The sequence below is a fragment of the Pygocentrus nattereri genome, chromosome 21 (genome assembly GCF_015220715.1).
Source record: "Pygocentrus nattereri isolate fPygNat1 chromosome 21, fPygNat1.pri, whole genome shotgun sequence".
Classification (NCBI taxonomy): Eukaryota; Metazoa; Chordata; class Actinopteri; order Characiformes; family Serrasalmidae; genus Pygocentrus; species Pygocentrus nattereri.
In genome coordinates this window covers 28255049-28277969 of record NC_051231.1, presented here as the reverse complement: position 1 = coordinate 28277969, position 22921 = coordinate 28255049, and the positions used below count along the sequence as shown (strand labels likewise).

Sequence of the window (22921 nt, the reverse complement as noted above, 5' to 3'; positions counted from 1 at the left end):
GGAGCCCCTTTGTGTTTAATAATGCCGAGTGGTCTGGCGTTGGAGTGGGCACCCAGGGGACTCACATTAACACATAAACACCATTTGGCTGTCGGCATCTCTTTGCAATAGTGCTGGGTAAGCGATCTGTGTCTTAGAAAACAGATGGTCTAGCTGAGGGTGGGAAATTCTTCACATGGCCTGGCTGCGATGGTGCAGCCACACACACACACACACACATACACATACACACAGATACAAGAAGACAGCAAGGTGTCCTCAGAAATGTGAAAGGAAGTCTATTACGGTGTTAAAAGCATGCATCACTGGACTTTCATTCAGCTCCTGTTGAATTCCAATAACTGTGTTCACATGTTCACATAGCTAAAGGCAAATGGGAAAATCAGTACATTACACTTCAGCTACATACCGCTGAGCTATGGCTCTTTACCAGAGTTTGAAGTCAAGGAGAACGTATTTGTCTGCACCTTGTCTGGATGTTGACACTGTTAGCAATAAAGGTTCTGTGCAGGTATGGTTTTTGTTTATCAAGGTACAAAAGCGTAAATGTTCCCTCAAAGGTACAACAGTGGTTTAAAGGTCCATTTCTGAGTGTGTAGGGTTGTCCTCCCATCATACAGCTACCACATGGCATGTGTTAGCTGACAAACAAGACGTAGCGCTGTTCTCCAAGCACACTGAGCTGTCCAATGATGGCAACGTCAGTGGCACTTTGGTAGAGCTTCACAAGGCTCAGAAGAAGCAAATGCCTGGCCTTCAACGTTCCAGCTTGGTGGTATTGTGCGATAGAGCTAAGGGGTGGACTTGGAGCTTGTCAGTCCGAACCCAAGGAGCCCAGACTGCTCACGTCGAGTTTGCATGTTGGAGTCACCCACTCGTGTGGGTTACAGAATTTACCGGAGACTGACTCTCGTGAGACAATTAACGAGTGAGAAATAAACAGTGAGTGTGTTTACATGCGCTCAGTAATCCGATCATTATCAATTTTCTGCAGTTATCTGATTATTCAAATGGTCACGTAAACAGCACATTCTGATTTCTCGGATCAGAGTAAGGTCTAGAAGTCTGATAGAGAGCTGGGTTTTAGCTCAGTAGTCTGATTTCTCAGTGCATGTAAACTCTGATTTCTTCTGGATTTCTCAGTCTGCGGATGTTCGAAAACATGCCTGAGCGACACAGAAATGAGCCAGATGTTTGACTAAATGAAGGATGGAAATATTGTTCAGCCTCTAGATGATGTGTGATGATTGTGTGTTCAGTTCAGTGTGTACGGTTCTACGTAAAAGAATTTTTTTTTCCACACTGTGAGAACAGGGCAGTATGGAAAGTTTATAGAGGCTAAAAATCTTTTGGGATGATTTTTCAAAGACATTGTTTGAAACGGGATTAAAACAGTTTTGGACAGCTGATTGATTTATTCTATGCTTTATTTAGGGGCAGTCTTGGGCTGGAGGTTAGGGAACCGGCCCTGTGACCAGAAGGTTGCCGGTTCGGTTCCCAGTGCCGACAGTACATGACTGAAGTGCTCTTGAGCAAGACACCTAACCCCCAACTGCTCCCCGGGCGCTGTGGATAGGGCTGCCCACCACGCCGGGCAAGTGTGCTCACTGCTCACTGGTGTGTATGTGGTGTTTCACTTCATGGATGGGTTAAATGCGGAGGTGAAATTTCCCCCTTGTGGGACGAAAAAGGGTCACTTATCACATTTTATTTTTTGTTTTATCGGTTTATGATCTAATGATGACTGATGCTGTGTAGACTTTTTTCAGCGCTTTAGATGATGGACCGATGTGGGTCAGTTTTAGACATAATTTTGCGAGATTCAGGTCAGTCCAGATGATGTGGGTCAAGTCAGGTTGGGTTTAGATAGAATTTTGTCAGACTGGGCTGAATGTAGACTTTGATGTGCTGTGTCAGCTTTAAATTCTCTCTGTATTCAGATTTGCACCAAAATTTTGGGCCCAAGTGAAGCTCTAGTGGAATTTACCACAACAAAAGTGAAGAGAATATTTTATTTTTATTTTTTTTAATTATATTCCTTGGTGCTTGCTCTTTAACTTTAATGCTAGCTAATGATGTAAACTGGCTGTAAATTACTGTGACTGACTTGTCATCTCTGTTTTTCTCCGTTCCACAGGAAATAAGCTGAATAAGGACCTGAAGCACTACCTGAGCCAGAGGTTCCAAAAGTCTTCAGATGACCACAAGCTCCAACAGACCATACGGGATAACCTCTACCGCCATGCTGTGCCTTGTGAGTCACCGATTTCCTCTGAAATTCTTCACGCTGTCGTTTCTCTTCTTGTCTACTTTATTGGCTCATCTCCGTTGCTCTCAATTCGAGCTTCGTTGTGATAGTTGTTAAGCACTAAAACTCAACACTTCCTTAGAACAATACTGTGGAAAACGTCACGCTGTGATATTTTACTCTTGTGTGATTAAATATTGCAACGCTTAAAGAACAAAAGGAAGATATTTACCCCGAAAGGTATGATTCCACCAAATAAACTGTCGATTTAAAAGGTGTTTAAAAGAATTAGGACAGTAGTTCTTTATAAAACTCCATATTGCAATTATCAAGGAATAGACATCTGTCGTGCATTATCGCAAACGTGTGATTTGATAGCATGCACGAATACCGTAGATGCTCACAGCTACAGTGTTATTTGCAATAGCACATGACCTCAAGTGCACAAGCTTTTAGACAACAGTTCTGCAAAACTAAGACCAAAGGAAAGCAAAAAAATCTGAACATTGAATCAAATGGACTTTAATGTTGTCAGTTTCTTCCACCACAGAAGTTAGTAGCCTTGTGATTTATAGATGGAGCCATGAAGCTGTGGCAATATCAGGTTCAGCTCAGCTTTTGCAATATTTCCCAGATTAGCCTGGATGTGCTTTTGTTTCAGCCACTCTGAAACGCTTTGCCCAGTCCATCTTGTTTGCTGGACTGTGTTCTGTTTGTTTCTGACTAATTGTAGTTCGTTAAAAAGGAATTCCACCAATGTTTGAGTTTCTCTAGAATGGAGAATGGGTGGAATTGGCCTTTACATTGTTCCAAATGGGCTGCAGGTGAAGCGTATTACTATGTATAAGCTTATCTAATGCATCACATTTCTGTTTTTGTTTGTAATAAAGAAGATAAATGAGTGTAGTATACTTTACAGTATAATGAAAACATTACTAAACCTGTGATGCTGCATGGTTAAAGATTAGCCTGCACTATTTTTTTGCCATGTTTGTTGGATCTGAATGCCTTCATTCATCCCAGAGCATCTCTGATTAGTCCAAGGAATCACAACACAAGAGTAAAACATTCACTGATTAGTCAGGAACTTTTTGTATTTTGAAGACTTCTGTGATCTGAATATATAAAGGCCAGTATTGTGATATCGATCGACCAGTGACTAATCGTGCAGTCCTGTTATAGGTAAAGGCAGACTGTGGACCCACAGCCACTCTTTCAGAAGAGAAGCTAGCATCTGTGACAGCAGTGCGGCCAGGCTTATTTATCGGTGGCTTGTCACAGTCTGTTCCCTGTGGTTACATCACGACGTGTGAAGTTTTGCTAGAGCACAGATAGTTGAGTAGTGCGAGGTGTCATGGTTGTGTAGTCAGTGTGTGTTGCTGGTCATTAGAATGTAGGAGGCAGAACTGTGTGTGTGTGTGTGTGTGTGTGTGTTTATTAAGGAGATGCTGTGGAATCCACACCGCCGTTTGAGTGGGTGGCAGCCGTGTTCTCTTGAGAGGTTCATGGATCTGCCTGTCAACATACTGTATAAGCACAGTGTCAGTATTGATAGTGGAAGTGATGACTAGTTATCTGGCAGCTGGTTGCTTTTTACTCCTTCTTTCCGTCTGATGCAGTGACTTTATTCCTTTCCCAGTCAAATCAGTCACCTAGTCAATAATTCCAGATTGCTTTGCATGAATCAATAACCCTACTGATTACAGCCGTCCTCATTTTCACAGAAGTACAGCTGTGACCTTGTCCCTGCTGCAGTCAAATTCATATGACATTTATTCATAGACATGTTTCCCCCTTCTCCAATTCAGCTCTATTAAGAGGGAAAATTGATCTAGTAGACAGGTCAGCTCTGCAGACAGAGTGGGAATACAGATACCTCTTCTCTTCTCTTCTCTTCTCTTCTCTAGTCTTCTCTTCTCTACTCTTCTCTGCATCAGCTTTCTCTGCTCTTCTCTTCATCAGCTTTCTCTGCTCTTCTCTTCATCAGCTTTCTCTGCTCTTCTCTTCATCAGCTTTCTCTGCATCAGTTTTCTCTGCTCTTCTCTGCATCAGCTTTCTCTGCTCTTCTCTTCATCAGCTTTCTCTGCTCTTCTCTTCATCAACTTTCTCTGTTCTTCTCTTCATCAGCTTTCTCTGCTCTTCTCTTCATCAGCTTTCTCTGCTCTTCTCTTCATCAGCTTTCTCTGCTCTTCTCTTCATCAGCTTTCTCTGCTCTTCTCTTCATCAGCTTTCTCTGCTCTTCTCTGCATCAGTTTTCTCTGCTCTTCTCTTCATCAGCTTTCTCTTCATCAGCTTTCTCTGCTCTTCTCTTCATCAGCTTTCTCTGCTCTTCTCTTCATCAGCTTTCTCTGCTCTTCTCTTCATCAGCTTTCTCTGCATCAGCTTTCTCTGCTCTTCTCTTCATCAGTTTTCTCTGCATCAGCTTTCTCTGCTCTTCTCTGCATCAGTTTTCTCTGCATCAGTTTTCTCTGCATCAGTTTTCTCTGCATCAGCTTTCTCTGCTCTTCTCTTCATCAGCTTTCTCTGCTCTTCTCTTCATCAGCTTTCTCTGCTCTTCTCTTCATCAGCTTTCTCTGCTCTTCTCTTCATCAGCTTTCTCTGCATCAGCTTTCTCTGCTCTTCTCTTCATCAGCTTTCTCTGCTCTTCTCTTCATCAGCTTTCTCTGCATCAGCTTTCTCTGCTCTTCTCTTTATCAGCTTTCTCTGCTCTTCTCTTCATCAGTTTTCTCTGCATCAGTTTTCTCTGCTCTTCTCTTCATCAGTTTTCTCTGCATCAGTTTTCTCTGCTCTTCTCTTCATCATCTTTCTCTGCTCTTCTCTTCATCAGCTTTCTCTGCTCTTCTCTTCATCAGCTTTCTCTGCTCTTCTCTTCATCAGCTTTCTCTGCTCTTCTCTTCATCAGCTTTCTCTGCTCTTCTCTTCATCCGCTTTCTCTGCTCTTCTCTTCATCCGCTTTCTCTGCTCTTCTCATTTCTTCTCTTCTTTTAATCAGTTTTCTCTCCTCTCCTCATCAGTTTTCTCTTTTCCTCGCTTCGTCAGTTTGATCTTCATCGGTTTTCTCTCCTCTTTTCTTCGCTTCTCTTTTCTCTTCAGTTTTATCTTCTCATCTTCGGTTTTCTCTTCTTTGGTTGTCTCTTTTTTGTCTTTTTCTTTTCTTTTCTTTTCTCTCCTCTTCCTCTTTGCTTTTCTCTTCTCATTTTCTCTTTTCTACTTTGGTTTTGTCTCCTCTAATTTTCTTGTCAATTTTCTTCACTTTATTTTCTTATGTTTTTTTTGTTGTTCTCTTGTTTGGTTTTCTCTTCCTTTTTTCAAAAGACTTCTCCATTATGGTCTCATTATCTTCTCCAAGCCACCTGGAAAGTCATCTAAAGCAATCTGAAGCATCTCCTCAAGCTGCTTCACAGAAAATAAAGGAGGCAAAGAAAGCAAGTAGGAAGTATGTTTTACAGTGTTTTTAGATCACTCTGTAATCTGACATGTGTCCCTTTGTTCTGATAATTGCTTTTTCCTGTAAAATGTGGAAAACGGTAAAAATAAGAAACTCTTGTGCGCTGGTGTGTCCAAACTTTTGACTGGTATGGCAGTTCTGGACTGACGTGAGGCAGAAGCTTATTCTGGACTCTGTTTAAGCAGTAGGTAAACCAGCTGTGCGGACTCTGCAGCACTTGTTTGTAGCTTCTCCGGTACATCCGTCTTGCCTGATTAATGACGTGCTGTCAGCCTCCTCTCTCAGTGAGTGACAGTGCTCTATAAAAGCCAATTAGTTTGAGTTTACTCAGATGGCTCATGGAAAACGATTACATCGCCTCATGAAACGGGCCTAACTTAATTTACTCGTGTGTTCATGAGGACAGATGAATCAAGATAATTGTTTTCCATAAAGTGCTGGAGTGAGCTCTGCTAGCTGACTAGGTCTTGGAATTTGGGATTTATTTAGACGAACATGCTGTTTATTATCCATCAGCGTCTTTGTAATTTGTTTTGGAGGTTAATTTATTTAGATGTGCTAAAACCTTCAGCAGTGGGAAGTCTACCTGAAACTTGGTCACTGCAGAGGTCCTCCAAATGTCTTCACCAGATTTCCGGTTGTTTTCAACCCTCTCAAGGACTTTTTCAAAACAAATTTTTGCTTATTTTAAAAGTTGAGATGTAAAACAAAGTTATTGAGTGTTTTGAAAAAAAAAAACTGGTGGTGGTGGTGGTGACTGGAACCAGGGCTCACAAATATAACCATTTTATTTACTGTGTAAAAAACCAGTGAATCAACACGTGTCTTCTGCTTATCAGTAAAATTCTGGCAAATCCTAAAAAAAAATCAGTATTCTTAGGGTGCTGTTTTGCCTTTGCATGTACCGTTTGACCATTATTATTGTTGTTGTTGTGGTTGTGGTTGTTGTTGTGGTTGTTGTTGTGGTGGTTGTTGTGGTGGTTGTTGTTGTGGTGGTTGTTGTTGTGGTGGTGGTTGTGGTGGTTGTTGTGGTGGTTGTGGTTGTTGTGGTGGTTGTGGTTGTTGTGGTGGTTGTTGTTGTGGTGGTGGTTGTTGTTGTTGTGGTGGTGGTTGTTGTTGTTGTGGTGGTGGTGGTTGTTGTTGTGGTGGTGGTGGTTGTTGTTGTTGTTGTTGTTGTTGTTGTTGTGGTGGTTGTTGTTATTATTATTATTATTTTGTTGTGGTTGTGGTGGTTGTTGTTGTTGTTATTGTGGTTATTATTATGGTGGTGGTTGTGGTTGTTGTTGTTGTGGTTGTGGTTGTTCTTGTTGTGATATTTTAGGCCAAAATTTAAGAAACAATGAGTGCGTTTACATGCACTGAATAATTTGATCATAATCGGATTTCTGCAGTTATCTAATTATTTAAATGATCATGTAAACAGCACGCTCTGATTACCTACGTCGGAGTAAGTTGTAGAAATCTGATAAAGAAATCTGATAGAGAGCTGGATTTTAGCTCAGTAATCAGATTTCTCAGTGCATGTGAACTCTTACTGATTCCTTTCGGATTTCTCAGTCTGCACATGTTCAAAAACAGGCAGCGGTACCGGAAATAAGCAAGCAGCGTTGCTGCGAGACGCAACAAAACACTTTTGGAGTGACGCTGAAACCAAATACATTCTTGATGAAATGAAGGATTTAAATGCTCAACTTTCTAGATGATGTATGTTCAGGTAAAGTGGCACAATTAATGTAAAACTTAATACTTCGGTATTCTTCAAATACCGCAGTTTTTAGTTTTTAAGTTTATATCACATCTTCTGTGAGTTTATTGACTTGTTGCAAAGCAGAAATCTGATTATTGCCTCACTCATGTAGATAGTTTTCTATTGTCTGATTACTCAAGTGCATTTAAACACGGTGATCAGATTACTGACAATCTGGTTTTCTTCAGTTATCGGATTAAGTGCATTTAAACGGACTTGATGTCTCAGGTTTCAGGCAGCATATAAATAACCATTTAATAACAGCTTTCTGTGAGGGAGCTTTTAGAGGCATTAAACACTGAATATCTGGTTCCTATCACCACCACTGCAATCGTTTCGGTCTTGGCAAGTTTCTCTAGAATGGAGAATTTCACATCAAACCCTGAATGACTGTTTATGTTGCAATTAATTATGTAGGGTCCTTTGGAAAATTAGATACCAAGAAAGGCCACCAGACCACAGGGCTGTCTAATTCTGCTAAATCGTGTAGTCTGTCAGTGGGGGGGGGAGGGACTTTGGAAGACTTTGCTTATGGATTCTATCTCAAACCTTTCTGACATAAACACAATGAGAAGACTAATAATTCAAGTTTAGATAAACACACAACACAAGTCATTTATTGTACACAATTAATTATGTACCCACACAAATTAAACTTGAGCACTTCGACAAATATCACAGAACGCAGGTCTGAAGTCGGTAAGGCCAGGTTTTCTCAAACACTGGGCCATGGACCACAAGTGGGCTGCAAAGCACCCTTTGTTGATCCTCGGGCCAATACTGAAGAGGATCAGTGGTTGGAATGGCAGTTGTTCGTAAAAATCTATGAAAAAAATATTTGACTTGACAATAAAAAGGCATTTTTAAATGGTAAATCGTATTAATACAAGCCATGCGGCAATGGTGCACAAAAGCGCCTTCATACATTTTTGCTTGTTCCGTATAAAAACAAAATACACCTCCAAACATTTGTTCATTTGCAAGAGTAAAAAAGTAATTTGTACAAAAATTCCTCTTAATTTGCTGTAATTTTGTTGATATTTTATGTTTGCTGAAACATATTGCATTCTTGGGTGGGTTAGGCCTTCCTGCCTTTGTGGTCATTGAGGTGGAAAGGGCTGACGACCCTTGTGTAAGGCCCGGAGTCTGGAGATTTGAATTGGCACTAGGCATGTGCAGTTTCCTCTTTAAGGATGCAGTGAAAAAACAGCGGGCATGTCGCCCCCTATGTTTCCTGTAGCGCACTGCATTCTGTCAGAACGGCAACATTAATCAAAGGAACATTATCCCACATTATAGAGCAGTTTTCTCTTAAGTAAATGTCTCTTCAACCAACTTTTGTTCATAAACAGCCTTTGTTTCTGATTAATTGGCTGGGGAGACTAATCGCTGCAGTCCTACATGAACAGCTGATGGAGCTGGTGATGTCAGTGTGAGAGAGACAGCTGGAGAAGCTGAATGGGTGGCCTGTTGATCTCATTTCTGAGGTATTGTTTAGCAAGCCTGCTACTGTAAGAGTGTCCTGGGCCGTCCAGTCATACTCATCAAGATGAGAGAGGAAGACGCTGGTCCTAGATGATGCGTAGACTAAAGACAGGCCACCACTGTGCAAATGTGCTACTGCCTCAGGTTAAAGCAGCGGAGCTGGGGCTGGTATTAATCTTAAGAACAGTCTAATTTTAGGAAACACAGAAGCTTCTGCTTATTTCTGCCTTTCTCAGATAGCCAAACAGCTGTGTGTGTGTGTGTGTGTGTGGGTCAGCTTGTGGTGGTGAGGCGTGAGAGTGTGTAAGAGTGCAGCTGCTGCTTTGTTTCCTGATGGCCTGAGCGGTGGGTTGAGTTGCCAGGTGGCCAGTGGCTGGGTGTGTGTGTATGTGTGGAGGGGGGAGGTCAGTAGGTCAAGGGTGACAATAAGGATGCATGACCCGAGCAGAGCAGCTTTTGCTGCTGTGAGAAGTTTCGAGACAGATTTCAGCAGCACAGCTTTACTGCTTTATAGTGTAATCTTTTCCCTGGATTAACCGATTTTATGAGTTTGCATATATATGTAGTTAGTTAGCTGGTTGGTCAGTCAGTCAGCTAACTGGCTAATTAGTCAGACAGTCTTTAGCTACTCTGCTGAAAACCAAAACAGCTTGGAATTCATGCTGATCTAATCAAGTTTATACTGGGCTGGTGCTACTTTCACTGGTCACCCAGCAAGGCCATGCTTGTTGACCAGAATACCAATATTTTGCTATTTTGGTTTTGCTGGTGACCAGCTATGTTGGTCTTTGCTTGGTAGTGAGGTAGTTAAGTGGCTTTATAGTTTGCCAGTTACCTCGCTAGCATGTTGGTTAATTAGTTGGCTGGCCAATTAGGTCGTTTTTGGTCTAGACCAGTTTTGGTTTGATGCGAGTCTAAATCTGAGTTTTTTTCCTCATTGGTTACTTTGCAAAACTTTCCTTGAAGTTTCTGTTTCTGGAGATTCGGGTTTTAAAGCATTGGAGAAATTCATACATTTGGAAGTGTTGGCTCATACAGATGAAACGGAGAACTGGCTGCAATGCTGATGTTGCCCTGTCCCGTTAAGAGAGAGCAGATGTGTTTCTGTGAGGAAGGGGGAAACAAGATGGTCACCGTAAATCTGTCTGTCTGTCTCTGACCGTCTGTCTCCTTTCTGTCATTCAGCAGTCTTGGTTCAGACTTGCCTCTCATCAGGTTGTTTGCTTTTCTTCTTGTTGTTCTTTCCCCCTCCCCTGTTCACTTTCTCTTGGTGTGAACAGGTGCTGCTTGTCCACTATGCAGTACTACTTTATATGGTGTACTTCTGTCCTTTTAGAGTAGTGCAGTAAGTGTCCAATCACTGTTCTCTGACCTCATGGTTATTGAATTTGATTTAGATTGTTTAGGAAATGAAGTGCATCATGATTATGCTTCAAATGACTGAACATTTCAGACCTTGAATTTCAACATTTGTTCAGTTTGATCTCCTTTGTTTCTTTTAATATGATTCAAAATTATCATCACTCTTGTTGAAAAAACTTAAACTTGCAAAAAACTGCAAGGGGCTGTGCCTCACTCTGATTTTATCATTGGTAAGTGGTGGTGTTAGGCACGAATTAAACCCCTTACCTGTGGTACAATCACTGTAGTGCACAGTGGCTTATGAGGCCAAGACAGCATGTTTGGCCTTGCTCCAATCAGCTGGGTGGATTGAATGCCCTTTGGTTTCTCCCCCATCTCTCAGATTGATGCTAGCCAATGTGGGCATCTGTTACTTAACATAATAAAATTGGTAGTGTTCTCCAAGCACATTGAGCTGTCCAATGATGATGTTTCAGCAGCAATTTGTAAAAATGCGCTTCTCAGAGGAAGCAGTTGCTAGCTTTTGCCATCCTAGCTTAAGAGGGAGAGCTAGGCACCAGGCGGGGACATGGCTGGAACTACATTGGAGGGTGAAAAAATGATCATAACTAATACTCGTGATAAACAATTCTTCCTCACATAAATACAGGACAGTGTTGCTCAGTAACTTGGCCCATTGATTCTGCATTCAGCTGGTTTTATGCAGTCATAGGTGCGCATGCATTGAACAGTTTACATCAGATTTTAGGGCCGGAGCCATCTGTAATCAATTCTAACGCTCCAAAATTGATTGCGTTGAATCTGCGCTTTCAGATCGATGCATCATGAGGCACTGATGCACTTTTCCACCCCCAGTGTTTGTGCATGTGCTGCCAATACTGTTAAATGGCAGAGCTCTTCTCCTCCCTCCTCTCAATTAGGTGCTCATATTAGCATCCTGACACGACAATACAATCTTAACCTCTGACAAACCTCCTTCTGGCCACCTCCCCCTCCTTCTCTCCCTCTCTCGCTCTCTCCCTCTCCCTCACTCGGTTGGCTCTTGCCAGCAGTCGTCTGGTGCTAGCTGCTCAGGTTGCTGCTGCTCCAGCAGACAGCCAGACCGGATTAGCTCTCTGTTTTTAAGGGGGAATCAAGGGTCCCCATCTTTCCCCACAGATTCAGGCAAGTCTTGCTCTTTTCAAACTCTGTGCTGTTCTGCTTTCCCCGTCTATCGTTTTCTGTGTCTTTATCTGAGAGGATGCCCCCGAGATGCGTCTAATGGACTGGATGGATGGATGGATGGATGGCGGGCGAGCTGATTGCATTATGGTCAGAGTGAGGGTGTATATAGGCTAAAAGACTGGACGGGGTGTGTGGGGGATGGTTTAGGGGTTGGGGCGGTGGGGGTTGGGTTGAGGGGGGACGAGGACGGAGGGAGAGGCTGAGTCAGGCTCATGCATTCGTTCACATCTAGCGCTGAGAGACAGATGGCTATGTGTCGCGGCAATTTTTTCCCCTAATCTAATTCATCCTGAGGCTATTGTGTGCAGTCCCATAAGGGCACGGACCTTTTCCCTCCAGTGAGGGGGTGTGTGTGCGTGTGTGTGTGTAAGCATGCCTGCGTGTGTGATGGAATGGCGGCGAGGGCAGTGTGTATGAAGCCTGTCGCCTTCCGCCACAGCCGTGATCAGCTCCAGATGTCACCTGAACAATAGCAGCGTTCTGTGGCTGAGCAATTCAAACCCACAGCAGAATGACATGAGACAGCTCGCAGACTGTGTTTTGTGCATGACCCTGCTGTTTTAGCCAGGGTATCTGGTCGTATATGTGTGTGTGTGTGTGTGTGTGTGTGTGTGTGTGTGTATATATATGGGTGTGTATGTGTATATATGTATATGTGTGTGTGTGTGTGTGTGTGTGTGTGTGTGTGTGTGTGTGTGTGTGTGTGTGTATATATATATATATATATATATATATATATATATATATATATATATATATATATATATATATATATATATATGTATGTGTGTGTGTGTGTGTGTGTGTGTGTGTGTGTGTATATAATACACGCACACACAATTTTATGCTAAGTTCAGGTACATCATTGTTCAAATCTTAACCAAACCTAATATCTTCTAGCATTGGGTCCTTATAATGAATTAAGTACATAAAACTGACAAACACAGGCTGCCTCAGCTGAACTGAGACAATCTTAACCAGTCTTATCAAGCAAAGCAAGCATTTTTATAAAACAGGCAGCAAAAAAACTTGATTAGCTTAACATTCACCTTCTCAGCCTCCTGTCCATGCCCTGTAGTTCAACCAGAGAGAGCAAGCCTATTAGCATTAGCTTGTAAGCTAATCTCAGGTGGTCTGTCTGCTGTCTTTTGCATTGCAGTCACTTCGGAGACTGAAGCAGGGAGACGAGGACTGAAGAGCACCATGGTCACTAGTCGTCGCCGATTAGCAAGCTAATCAACAGTCCGATCTCACCACCGCCCCTAGTCGCTAGTCGTTTTCCTCCAACAGTCTGTTCCGTCAGAACTGCTGCCAGTTCGTCTGCATCCGTGCTCTAATATAGCTTACAACACTTAGTTTCTGTCCAGCCTGGGCGCTTCATCAAATGAATGAAGTAAAACCGGAGAAAGGGCTAGAAAGGCAGGCTGCGGGAGCTAGACCGAGGCAGTCTGGCATCACGGAGCCAGCCGGAATTTTTATGAGAAGATCACGCACACCTGCGCATCTAGGAAGGGTCACTGTGTGAAGAAAGGATGATGCGGTCATTTACAGTGGTTTGTGAAATGTATGCTGGGTGTCAGTTACATGGAATTTGGTTTCTTGCAGCATTTAAGCCATGAACACTGAAGCAAACTGACTTCCTTTTGAGCGTAAGGTTTTGAAGCAGTGTTATGCTGTTTGGAGTGTGACAGTGCATCTTGTCCTTGCCTTATGATCAGCAGGTTAAGGGTGGGCCAGGGGTCAGCAACATGTGGCTCTTTTATTGTCCTGTTGCGGCTCCGCAGCAGAATTAAATTTCTAGGTAAAAATAAAATAATCCTCCTTTGCAGTAAAATAAAGCTCTGCTGGTCACTCTAACACAGTTTTAACAATAAAGGGGTTTAAATGCTGGAGTTGATGTATAACTGCTAATTCACCCTTTATCCCTGAAGATTGGTGCACAGACTGCTGGTAAAACATAAAACAATGTCACCTAGCTAGTAGCTAACGAAATGGCAAAGAGAGAGATTTAAGATGGACGTTGATAATTTGGAGACAAATTGACTTATTTGCAGTTAGAAGCACTTCAGCTGGTTCTCTGATGGATTTAATCTGCAAGCTGCAAGAAACTATCAAACATTGAAAAGTTGTGAAGCTGAAGCAAGCTCCTCGTAAGAGTTCTTTCGTTCGAAACAGCCTCGAAAAAGTCGACATTTTACAAGAAACTATTCTACGTTTTTGGAAAAGTTTCCTGCCAGAGATGTGAGAAGTGCGAGTATAGCTGAGCTGAAGCTTAAAGCAGAGCAAAGTGAGTGTGTGTTCGTTTGTTTTATATATATATTTGTGTAAAAAACGTACATTAGCACATATTTACAACCAAGATTACGTTAATAAAAGAGACATAACATGTTTTTGGCTCCCAAAGTGGTTTTTCTTGAAAGGACGAAATGGCTCTATTCATGTATTTCGATGTCTTATTCCGTACGTAAAGGATTAGAAAGTTTTTCCTCTGCACTTATACTCGCTCTCCCTCACATACATGCACATTCCTATGTCTAAATCTCTTTCCGGATTCATTTGCAAGTCAAAGGCAGCCGGAGAAACTGTGGTTCGGCCTGAGAGTAGCTTGGGAGTATTGTTTTGGATGGGCATATTTCACGGGCTTTGGAGAACAAAAGAGAAGGAATGTGTCTTTAAACACTTCCCTGTTGAGGTCATCATCTTGGACTGTGGCAGTGGTCAGCCCTTTGGAGATGTACTGAGATCAGCTTTGTGCTACCTTTCCTATCCATCAGAACCAGACAGTCAGCAGGAGTTACTGACCCTAGATCACAGCAAAGAGGGCTAAACCTCAACCACAGGGCTAAGAATGGCATCCACACATGAACAGCTATTTAACCTCCCAGAGTGAGGTCTGCATTCACCACGACAGTGATCAGTTACCCTCCATCAAAGAAGTAGAAGCCACATCTGCATCTCAACAAGCCTACAATGACGTATGCTAGCATCATTAGCCTAGCTTCTTGTTTTCTGACAATAGCATCACCTAGCATAGCTAATCTGGCATTCTGTTTTCAGGGAACGGAGTTTGTTCTATATGGAAATGTATTGATTTTAGTTTCTGAGTTTTTAGCTTGAGTTTCTCTTTTTCTGAGGAATTAAGTGAATTAGCACTGTGGAATCCAAGCATATGGCTACGTATTGGTGGTGTGAATGGTCCACTTTCTTTGGATCTTCAGTGAAGACAAGCTCTGAAACTGATAGAACCCGCTCAAGAGATTTGTGGAGGAAAAAAAAAGTGTTCAGGAGTTAGTAGTTGAAAGTTGAGCGTTATGTAAAAAGTAACTCCCTCCCAAGGTGAGCTTCAAAGCGGAGCCACTGCTCCACAGCGATTGTAGATGAATCATACTACAGTCCCCAAAAATAGCAGGCCAAGCAGAAGCTAGGGGACGCACCGCACTCCTGTAGCTACCTGTGGCCTAGTTTCCCTAGCGTTCAGGATGGGATGTGTGCATAGGGTTACTGTGAAGTTTGGAGTGATACAGGGTTGTTTTTTCCCCTCTGCTTTGTTATTTTGGTGAGCAGATGCTGTAGATGGAAGTTGGAATTCTTTCATGGAGCGTACATTAGCACCATTTCTGTATTATAACTAAATAGTCTCTTATTTCAGTATCAATTTATTTCAAAATGGGTTCTAAAAAGGAAAATGTACATTTTGTAATCTGTCTATATTATATCCTTATTAGCTATCAATTTAGAATCCTGTAGACCAAGTTTACATTCAGGCTAAGTTCTAAAGTAAAGGCTAATAGTCATTGCCCAAAATAGTTATCCATTAAGTGTTGTGTGTGGGTGTCTGAATAGACCAAGCATCAGCTACTTATTCCCAAGTCTAATGAGAAATGTAAAAATGATTGTATTTTGTATCCATATTAACCACCAAACCAAAGTTTGCCCTTCTGTTGTAGGATACTTTCACAACTAATTGTTTGGTGTGGATCAAGTTCTTTCTTTAGCTTGGTCCGTTTTGACAAGGGTGAGCAAGTACGAGCAGCATCATCCCTGCTACGGCAGTATGCTTTAGCCTAGGATGCTTCCGTTTAGGTTTTTAAGTTTGCCGAGTTGTTTTTCCCTCATCTTTGCATATCTCAGCTGTCTGATTTTGAACTCTATGTTGTCCTCATTGGGTAGAAGTTATGCTATTAGACCGCACACTTTATAGTGAAGGGTGTTGGTTGTGTTTATGGGAGTCCAGCATTTGAGTTGATGTCCACACAGGCCTGGCACTCTTGTTTTGTATCTCCATAGGGTGGAAGTGGTGTGAACTGACTTTGAACAGACCTACCCAAAAATGCATGGCTGCTTATGCCAATGCTGTATACCTGCCAATTTTCTGATCAGTCAAAGAATATAAAGAATATGTACATGTATGATTTGGTGCGCTTTAACGACTGAATTGTGAAGCTGACCAAACCAAATGGGAAAACAAAGAAAGTCTCAAAAACCCAAACTCTGGTGAGGAGCTAATCGTGAACAGAGGCTGAAAATAAAAATCTATATTTTTTATAATTAAGTCTTGCTTCATGTGCAAATGCCTGAAGCAGGCCAGTTGGACAGTTTGGTCTGAGTCTAATGTGTTTATTAGGTTGTGGCTGGCTTGTATTGATGGAGATGTAACATAGCGAGTGAACCACGAGGGGTGAAATGAGGCAGCGCACACACATACACACCCCGCCCCCATGGCCCACTGCACTGGCTTGGTGGGGTTAAATGAAAACAATGGCTGGATGTGTGGTATGTGCTAGTCTTTATCTTTCTAGACTCTAGTCTCAGTCCTAGTCCACTGTTTTCCTTCTCACTTGCCAGTAGCTCTGGTCACACGTTGTGTTTGTGTGTATGAGAGGTCTATTCGAATGTGTTATTTGCAGGGGGAGCATGCTGTCTGCCAATGTGTATGTGAGGAAGAGGTGGGGGAGACAGAGAGAGAGAGAGGTGGGCGGGTGTATGTGGGTGAGCGAGGCTGTTTCTGTCAGACGGCGTTTGGTGTGCGAGTCTTGCACATTGGCTGAGCTTCAGCGCCGGACTGAGATCGAGTGAGGGAGAAATAGAGGGAGGAGGGTGGAGGGAAGGCAGGCTGGGCAGTGCTAGCCGCGATCGGAGCATCCGACGTGGTCAGGAGAAGGAGATAATAGTGGAATTCTGTGTTTTCGTCCATTGTCCGTGCTTGGATTTTCTGCAGGCAGAGCATTCTAAAGGAAAACAGCCACTCAAAGGTATTTGATCAGCCTTTTTCCTTGACATGGTGGTGATGAAGAGCAGTAGGAGGAGGATGATGCTTTGGCTTCCGGGGTCTGGCTGGTGGGGGGGTGGGGTGTGAGGGATAATAGAGAGCATAAAAGAAAGATGTGAAGAGCGGGGAACAGAATCAGTGTGTGTGCAGTAAGCTGTAAGCGCAGCTGTGAATGATGCTAGTGGAATCAGCAGTGCTAACGTGAGCCATGGACGTGAGATGTGCAAAATGGTGTGCATGGCTGTGTGCAGGCGTGCGAGTGTGGGTGCTTGTGTACCAGTCAGAGCAGAGAACGCATTGTTTTGTGTCAGTGGCAATTTAGGTGTGTGTGTGAATAGACTGAGGCAGTGCTTTCGTGAGTTTAGCTGTGTGAGCTGACATGTTGGAGGCCTGTGTGTGTGTGTGTGTGTGTGTGTGTGTTGTCACTGGGTGGCAGGCGTTCAGAAAGGCAGCTTGAAGAATGTTTCTGTTTGTCTGTACGTCTGTGTGCCTGTTTGTGTGCAAATACTTATGGGGGGTGATTTATGTCTGTCTGTCTATATATATATATATATATATATATATATATATATATATATATATATATATATATATATATATATATATATATATATATAACAAAATGTATATATACACACATGTTATTTTTTTTCATTTACTTGAATATGCTTCTAAGCCATTATTATTATTATTATTATTATTATTATTATTATTATTATTATTATTACTTGTTGTAAAAGCCTGAGAATTTTTCTAAGAGTTTATTGTTGCAATAAACTGCAAGAGGTTATGCTTTACTGTGATTTTATCATTGGTAAGTGGTGTTGTTAGGCACCCAGCAAAGTGGAGTAAACCCATGGTACTGTAATGAATGGTTATTGTACAGTTGTCTGTCTGTGGTTGGGATGCAGTAGGTGAGCGAGGTGGGTGGGTGTGTGTGTGTGTGTGTGTGTGTGTGTGTGTAATAAGAAATTAATTTATATTGTGGAATAATCTGTGATCACCCTTCATTCATTTCACAATCAAAACAGCCATCAAGTCTCAACTATACAGTAGGCCTATAATGTCAAATTTGTGTCCACCCTTTGCCCTTTAGCCCCTGTTATTTTACTGACACTTGCATTTTGGTTGGTTGCATTTTGTTTCTAACCATACAGTTAATTGCAAAAACCGTCAGTGTGTGTATATATTTATTCCCAATCAGATTGTAGACCTATTTCTATAACTTTTTTTACATAGTATACATCACTGGAAGTGGGTTCTACACATACAAAAATGCTAGATTATGATTAACACAGTTATACATCAGCTGTTTCTTTTGAAGAACTTATGTCCATAATTATTACAAAAGGATATCGCTGCTTTGCTTCTTTGCTTAGGCTGCTGCCCCCGCAGCCTGGACTTGGATGGATGGATGGATGGATGGATGGATATCTCTGCTGTCAGAAGAAAACCTCATATCTCCATTTTTGTCGTTTTTCAGTTTTTGGCAGAATTTGAAAAATGCCTGTTGCCCTTTCCGTTGTGTGTAAATTTCATGCTGAATGGACCAAAACAAACGGCCCAAAATTCCTCTGAAAATCGTCCTGTTCCAGTGACCTACATTATCAGTAAAGTAGGTTTTTTCCCTTCTCCTGTAAAGTTTTCATTTTTGGAGATATGAGGTTTTTTACTGACCACAGTGATATACGTTGTTTGAGGAAACTCTTTGTGTGTATTTATCTGTCTATAAAGGATGCACTGTCTCCTTTACTGATGGGCAGTTTTGAAATTCTCTATCTCTCCATTTCTCCCTCTTTTTCTCCCTCTGTTTACAATCTTTTCTGCCTTTAGAGAACATGTATTCAGGGTGCATTCAAAGCTCTTTTCTCCTTGGATGTGTTTTAGCCAGGTATCTGGATTTTCTGGGTAATTGAGTTTTCACTCTCCTTTGCCTAGCCTACAGGTCTGTGCTTAGTCTCTCTCTCTGTGTCTGTCTCTCTGTGTCTGTCTCTCTGTGTCTGTCTCTCTGTGTCTGTCTCTCTGTGTCTCTCTCTCTCTCTCTCTCTCTCTCTCTCTCTCTCTCTCTCTCTCTCTCTGTGTCTCTCTCTGTGTCTCTCTCTCTCTCTGTGTCTCTCTCTCTCTGTGTCTCTCTCTCTCTGTGTCTCTCTCTCTCTGTGTCTCTCTCTCTCTGTGTCTGTCTCTCTGTCTCTCTGTCTCTCTCTCTCTCTCTCTCTCTCTCTCTCTCTCTCTCTCTCTCTCTCTCTCTCTCTCTCTCTCTTTTTCCCTCCACCTTCGGAATTGAAAGCCCAGGCTCGATGGAGGGTGCTGGAGGCTGTGTTTGAGCTCCCCCTCATTTAGGATCAGTTCATCACAGTATCAATCAATGAAAATGACAAGCATGTGTTCTGTGTATGTATACAGGTGATTTCATGTAGGATATCTGGAGTTTGATAAGGACATTGCATAGCTAGTATTACAGAGGTGATTGGGTGCAGTATTCTTTCCAGCATAGGTACATGAATGCTGGGACATGGTGTTCCCTTTGGTGCTGCATTATCATTTCTTCGAAATCTTGTGTTCAGTACTGTGCTGAACCTTGCCATAAGCAGTTTCCAATAGTTATTTCTGAGATGTTTTTGGCAAAGTTCTAGCCGGCTTTTGTTTGGCATGTTTTCGCCATGGCAGTCCTCCTGATGGATTAGTGGAGATCTGTGTAAGAAAACACAGATGTTAGATTCTGAAGTGGACATATGCGCACTTTGGGTAAAATGGTAACATTTGGTCTGGAGTGGGTATTTGTGGGATAAGAAGATAACATGTAATGTAATACATGGTTAAAGTGGGTATGTGTAAGATAGGATGCAATATGTGGGTCTGTGGGTTATAGTGAGTATATGTAGGCCAGAATAGTTATATGTGGGGTATAGTGGGTATATGTAGGGCAGAATAGTAATGCGTGGTAATTTGTTGAATTTGGCATGTATTTACCATGGCAGTCCTCTTGATGGATTAGAATAAATCTGTGTAAGAAAACTCATGTTAGTTTCTGAAGTGGACGTGCATATTTTGGGTAAAATGATCAAATTTAGCCTGCAGGTATTTGTGGAATAGAAAGATAATGTGTAATGTAATATATGGGTATAGTGGTAGGTAGCATGTAATATTTGGGTCTAATGGGTATATGTAGGGTAGAATGATAGGATATAAATTTGGGGTAGATAGTGTGTCTGTGGGCTAAAATGAAAATTTGTAGGGTATGCTGGGTATATTTAGGGTATACTGACTATATAGGGTGGAGCAGGTATATATAGAGCAGAATGGTAAAATATGTAACATAATGGGTATGCTATGGGTATTAGGGTAAAATCTTTGGGGAGGAGTGGGTATCTATAGAGTAGAATGGTAATGCAGTGTGTAGTGGGTATATGTGGGGTGCGGTGGTAATGCGGTGGTAATGTAGTGGGTATGTGTAGGGTACAATGGTAATGCAGTGGTAATGTAGTGGGTATATGTGGGGTACAATGGTAATGCAGTGGTAATGTAGTGGGTATATGTGGGGTACAATGGTAATGTAGTGGGTATATGTGGGGTACAATGGTAATGCAGTGGTAATGTAGTGGGTATATGTGGGGTACAATGGTAATGCAGTGGTAATGTAGTGGGTATATGTGGGGTACAGTGGTAATGCGGTGGTAATGTAGTGGGTATATGTGGGGTACAATGGTAATGCGGTGGTAATGTAGTGGGTATATGTGGGGTACGATGGTAATGCGGTGGTAATGTAGTGGGTATATGTGGGGTACAATGATAATGCAGTGGTAATGTAGTGGGTATATGTGGGGTACAATGGTAATGCAGTGGTAATGTAGTGGGTATATGTGGGGTACGATGGTAATGCGGTGGTAATGTAGTGGGTATGTGTAGGGACAATGGTAATGCGGTGTGTACTGGGTATATGTGGGGTACAATGGTAATGCAGTGGTAATGTAGTGGGTATATGTGGGGTACAGTGGTAATGTAGTGGGTATATGTGGGGTGCGATGGTAATGCGGTGGTAATGTAGTGGGTATGTGTAGGGACAATGGTAATGCAGTGGTAATGTAGTGGGTATATGTGGGGTACGATGGTAATGCGGTGGTAATGTAGTGGGTATATGTGGGATACAATGGTAATGCGGTGGTAATGTAGTGGGTATGTGTGGGGTACAATGGTAATGCGGTGGTAATGTAGTGGGTATATGTGGGGTACAATGGTAATGCGGTGGTAATGTAGTGGGTATATGTGGGGTACGGTGGTAATGCGGTGGTAATGTAGTGGGTATATGTGGGGTACAATGGTAATGCAGTGGTAATGTAGTGGGTATATGTGGGGTACGATGGTAATGCGGTGGTAATGTAGTGGGTATGTGTAGGGACAATGGTAATGCGGTGTGTACTGGGTATATGTGGGGTACAATGGTAATGCAGTGGTAATGTAGTGGGTATATGTGGGGTACAGTGGTAATGTAGTGGGTATATGTGGGGTGCGATGGTAATGCGGTGGTAATGTAGTGGGTATGTGTAGGGACAATGGTAATGCAGTGGTAATGTAGTGGGTATATGTGGGGTACGATGGTAATGCGGTGGTAATGTAGTGGGTATATGTGGGATACAATGGTAATGCGGTGGTAATGTAGTGGGTATGTGTGGGGTACAATGGTAATGCGGTGGTAATGTAGTGGGTATATGTGGGGTACGGTGGTAATGCGGTGGTAATGTAGTGGGTATATGTGGGGTACGATGGTAATGCGGTGGTAATGTAGTGGGTATATGTGGGATACAATGGTAATGCGGTGGTAATGTAGTGGGTATGTGTGGGGTACAATGGTAATGCGGTGGTAATGTAGTGGGTATATGTGGGGTACAATGGTAATGCGGTGGTAATGTAGTGGGTATATGTGGGGTACGGTGGTAATGCGGTGGTAATGTAGTGGGTATATGTGGGGTACAATGGTAATGCAGTGGTAATGTAGTGGGTATATGTGGGGTACGATGGTAATGCGGTGGTAATGTAGTGGGTATGTGTAGGGACAATGGTAATGCGGTGTGTACTGGGTATATGTGGGGTACAATGGTAATGCAGTGGTAATGTAGTGGGTATATGTGGGGTACAGTGGTAATGTAGTGGGTATATGTGGGGTGCGATGGTAATGCGGTGGTAATGTAGTGGGTATGTGTAGGGACAATGGTAATGCAGTGGTAATGTAGTGGGTATATGTGGGGTACGATGGTAATGCGGTGGTAATGTAGTGGGTATATGTGGGATACAATGGTAATGCGGTGGTAATGTAGTGGGTATGTGTGGGGTACAATGGTAATGCGGTGGTAATGTAGTGGGTATATGTGGGGTACAATGGTAATGCGGTGGTAATGTAGTGGGTATATGTGGGGTACGGTGGTAATGCGGTGGTAATGTAGTGGGTATATGTGGGGTACGATGGTAATGCGGTGGTAATGTAGTGGGTATATGTGGGGTACGATGGTAATGCGGTGGTAATGTAGTGGGTATATGTGGGGTACAGTGGTAATGCGGTGGTAATGTAGTGGGTATCTGTGGGGTACGATGGTAATGCGGTGGTAATGTAGTGGGTATCTGTGGGGTACGATGGTAATGCGGTGGTAATGTAGTAGGTATATGTGGGGTACGATGGTAATGCGGTGGTAATGTAGTAGGTATATGTGGGGTACGATGGTAATGCGGTGGTAATGTAGTGGGTATATATGGGGTACAGTGGTAATGCGGTGGTAATGTAGTGGGTATATGTGGGGTACGATGGTAATGCGGTGGTAATGTAGTGGGTATCTGTGGGGTACGATGGTAATGCGGTGGTAATGTAGTAGGTATATGTGGGGTACGATGGTAATGCGGTGGTAATGTAGTAGGTATATGTGGGGTACGATGGTAATGCGGTGGTAATGTAGTGGGTATATATGGGGTACAGTGGTAATGCGGTGGTAATGTAGTGGGTATATATGGGGTACAGTGGTAATGCGGTGGTAATGTAGTGGGTATATGTGGGGTACGATGGTAATGCGGTGGTAATGTAGTGGGTATGTGTGGGGTACGATGGTAATGCGGAGGTAATGTAGTGGGTATATGTGGGGTACGATGGTAATG

General features: G+C 42.6%; 1 protein-coding gene across 6 annotated transcripts in view; it reads left to right on the top strand.

Moving 5' to 3' along the window:
• magi1b (membrane associated guanylate kinase, WW and PDZ domain containing 1b) overlaps nt 1-22921 on the top strand; it is a 230809-nt gene that overhangs the window by 94425 nt on the left and 113463 nt on the right. For all 6 annotated transcript variants that reach the window (XM_017711575.2, XM_017711557.2, XM_017711565.2 and 3 more), the window contains one exon: nt 2138-2254. In XM_017711575.2, coding sequence (XP_017567064.1) covers nt 2138-2254 — 117 coding nt within the window. The remainder of the gene's footprint in view (nt 1-2137; nt 2255-22921) is intronic.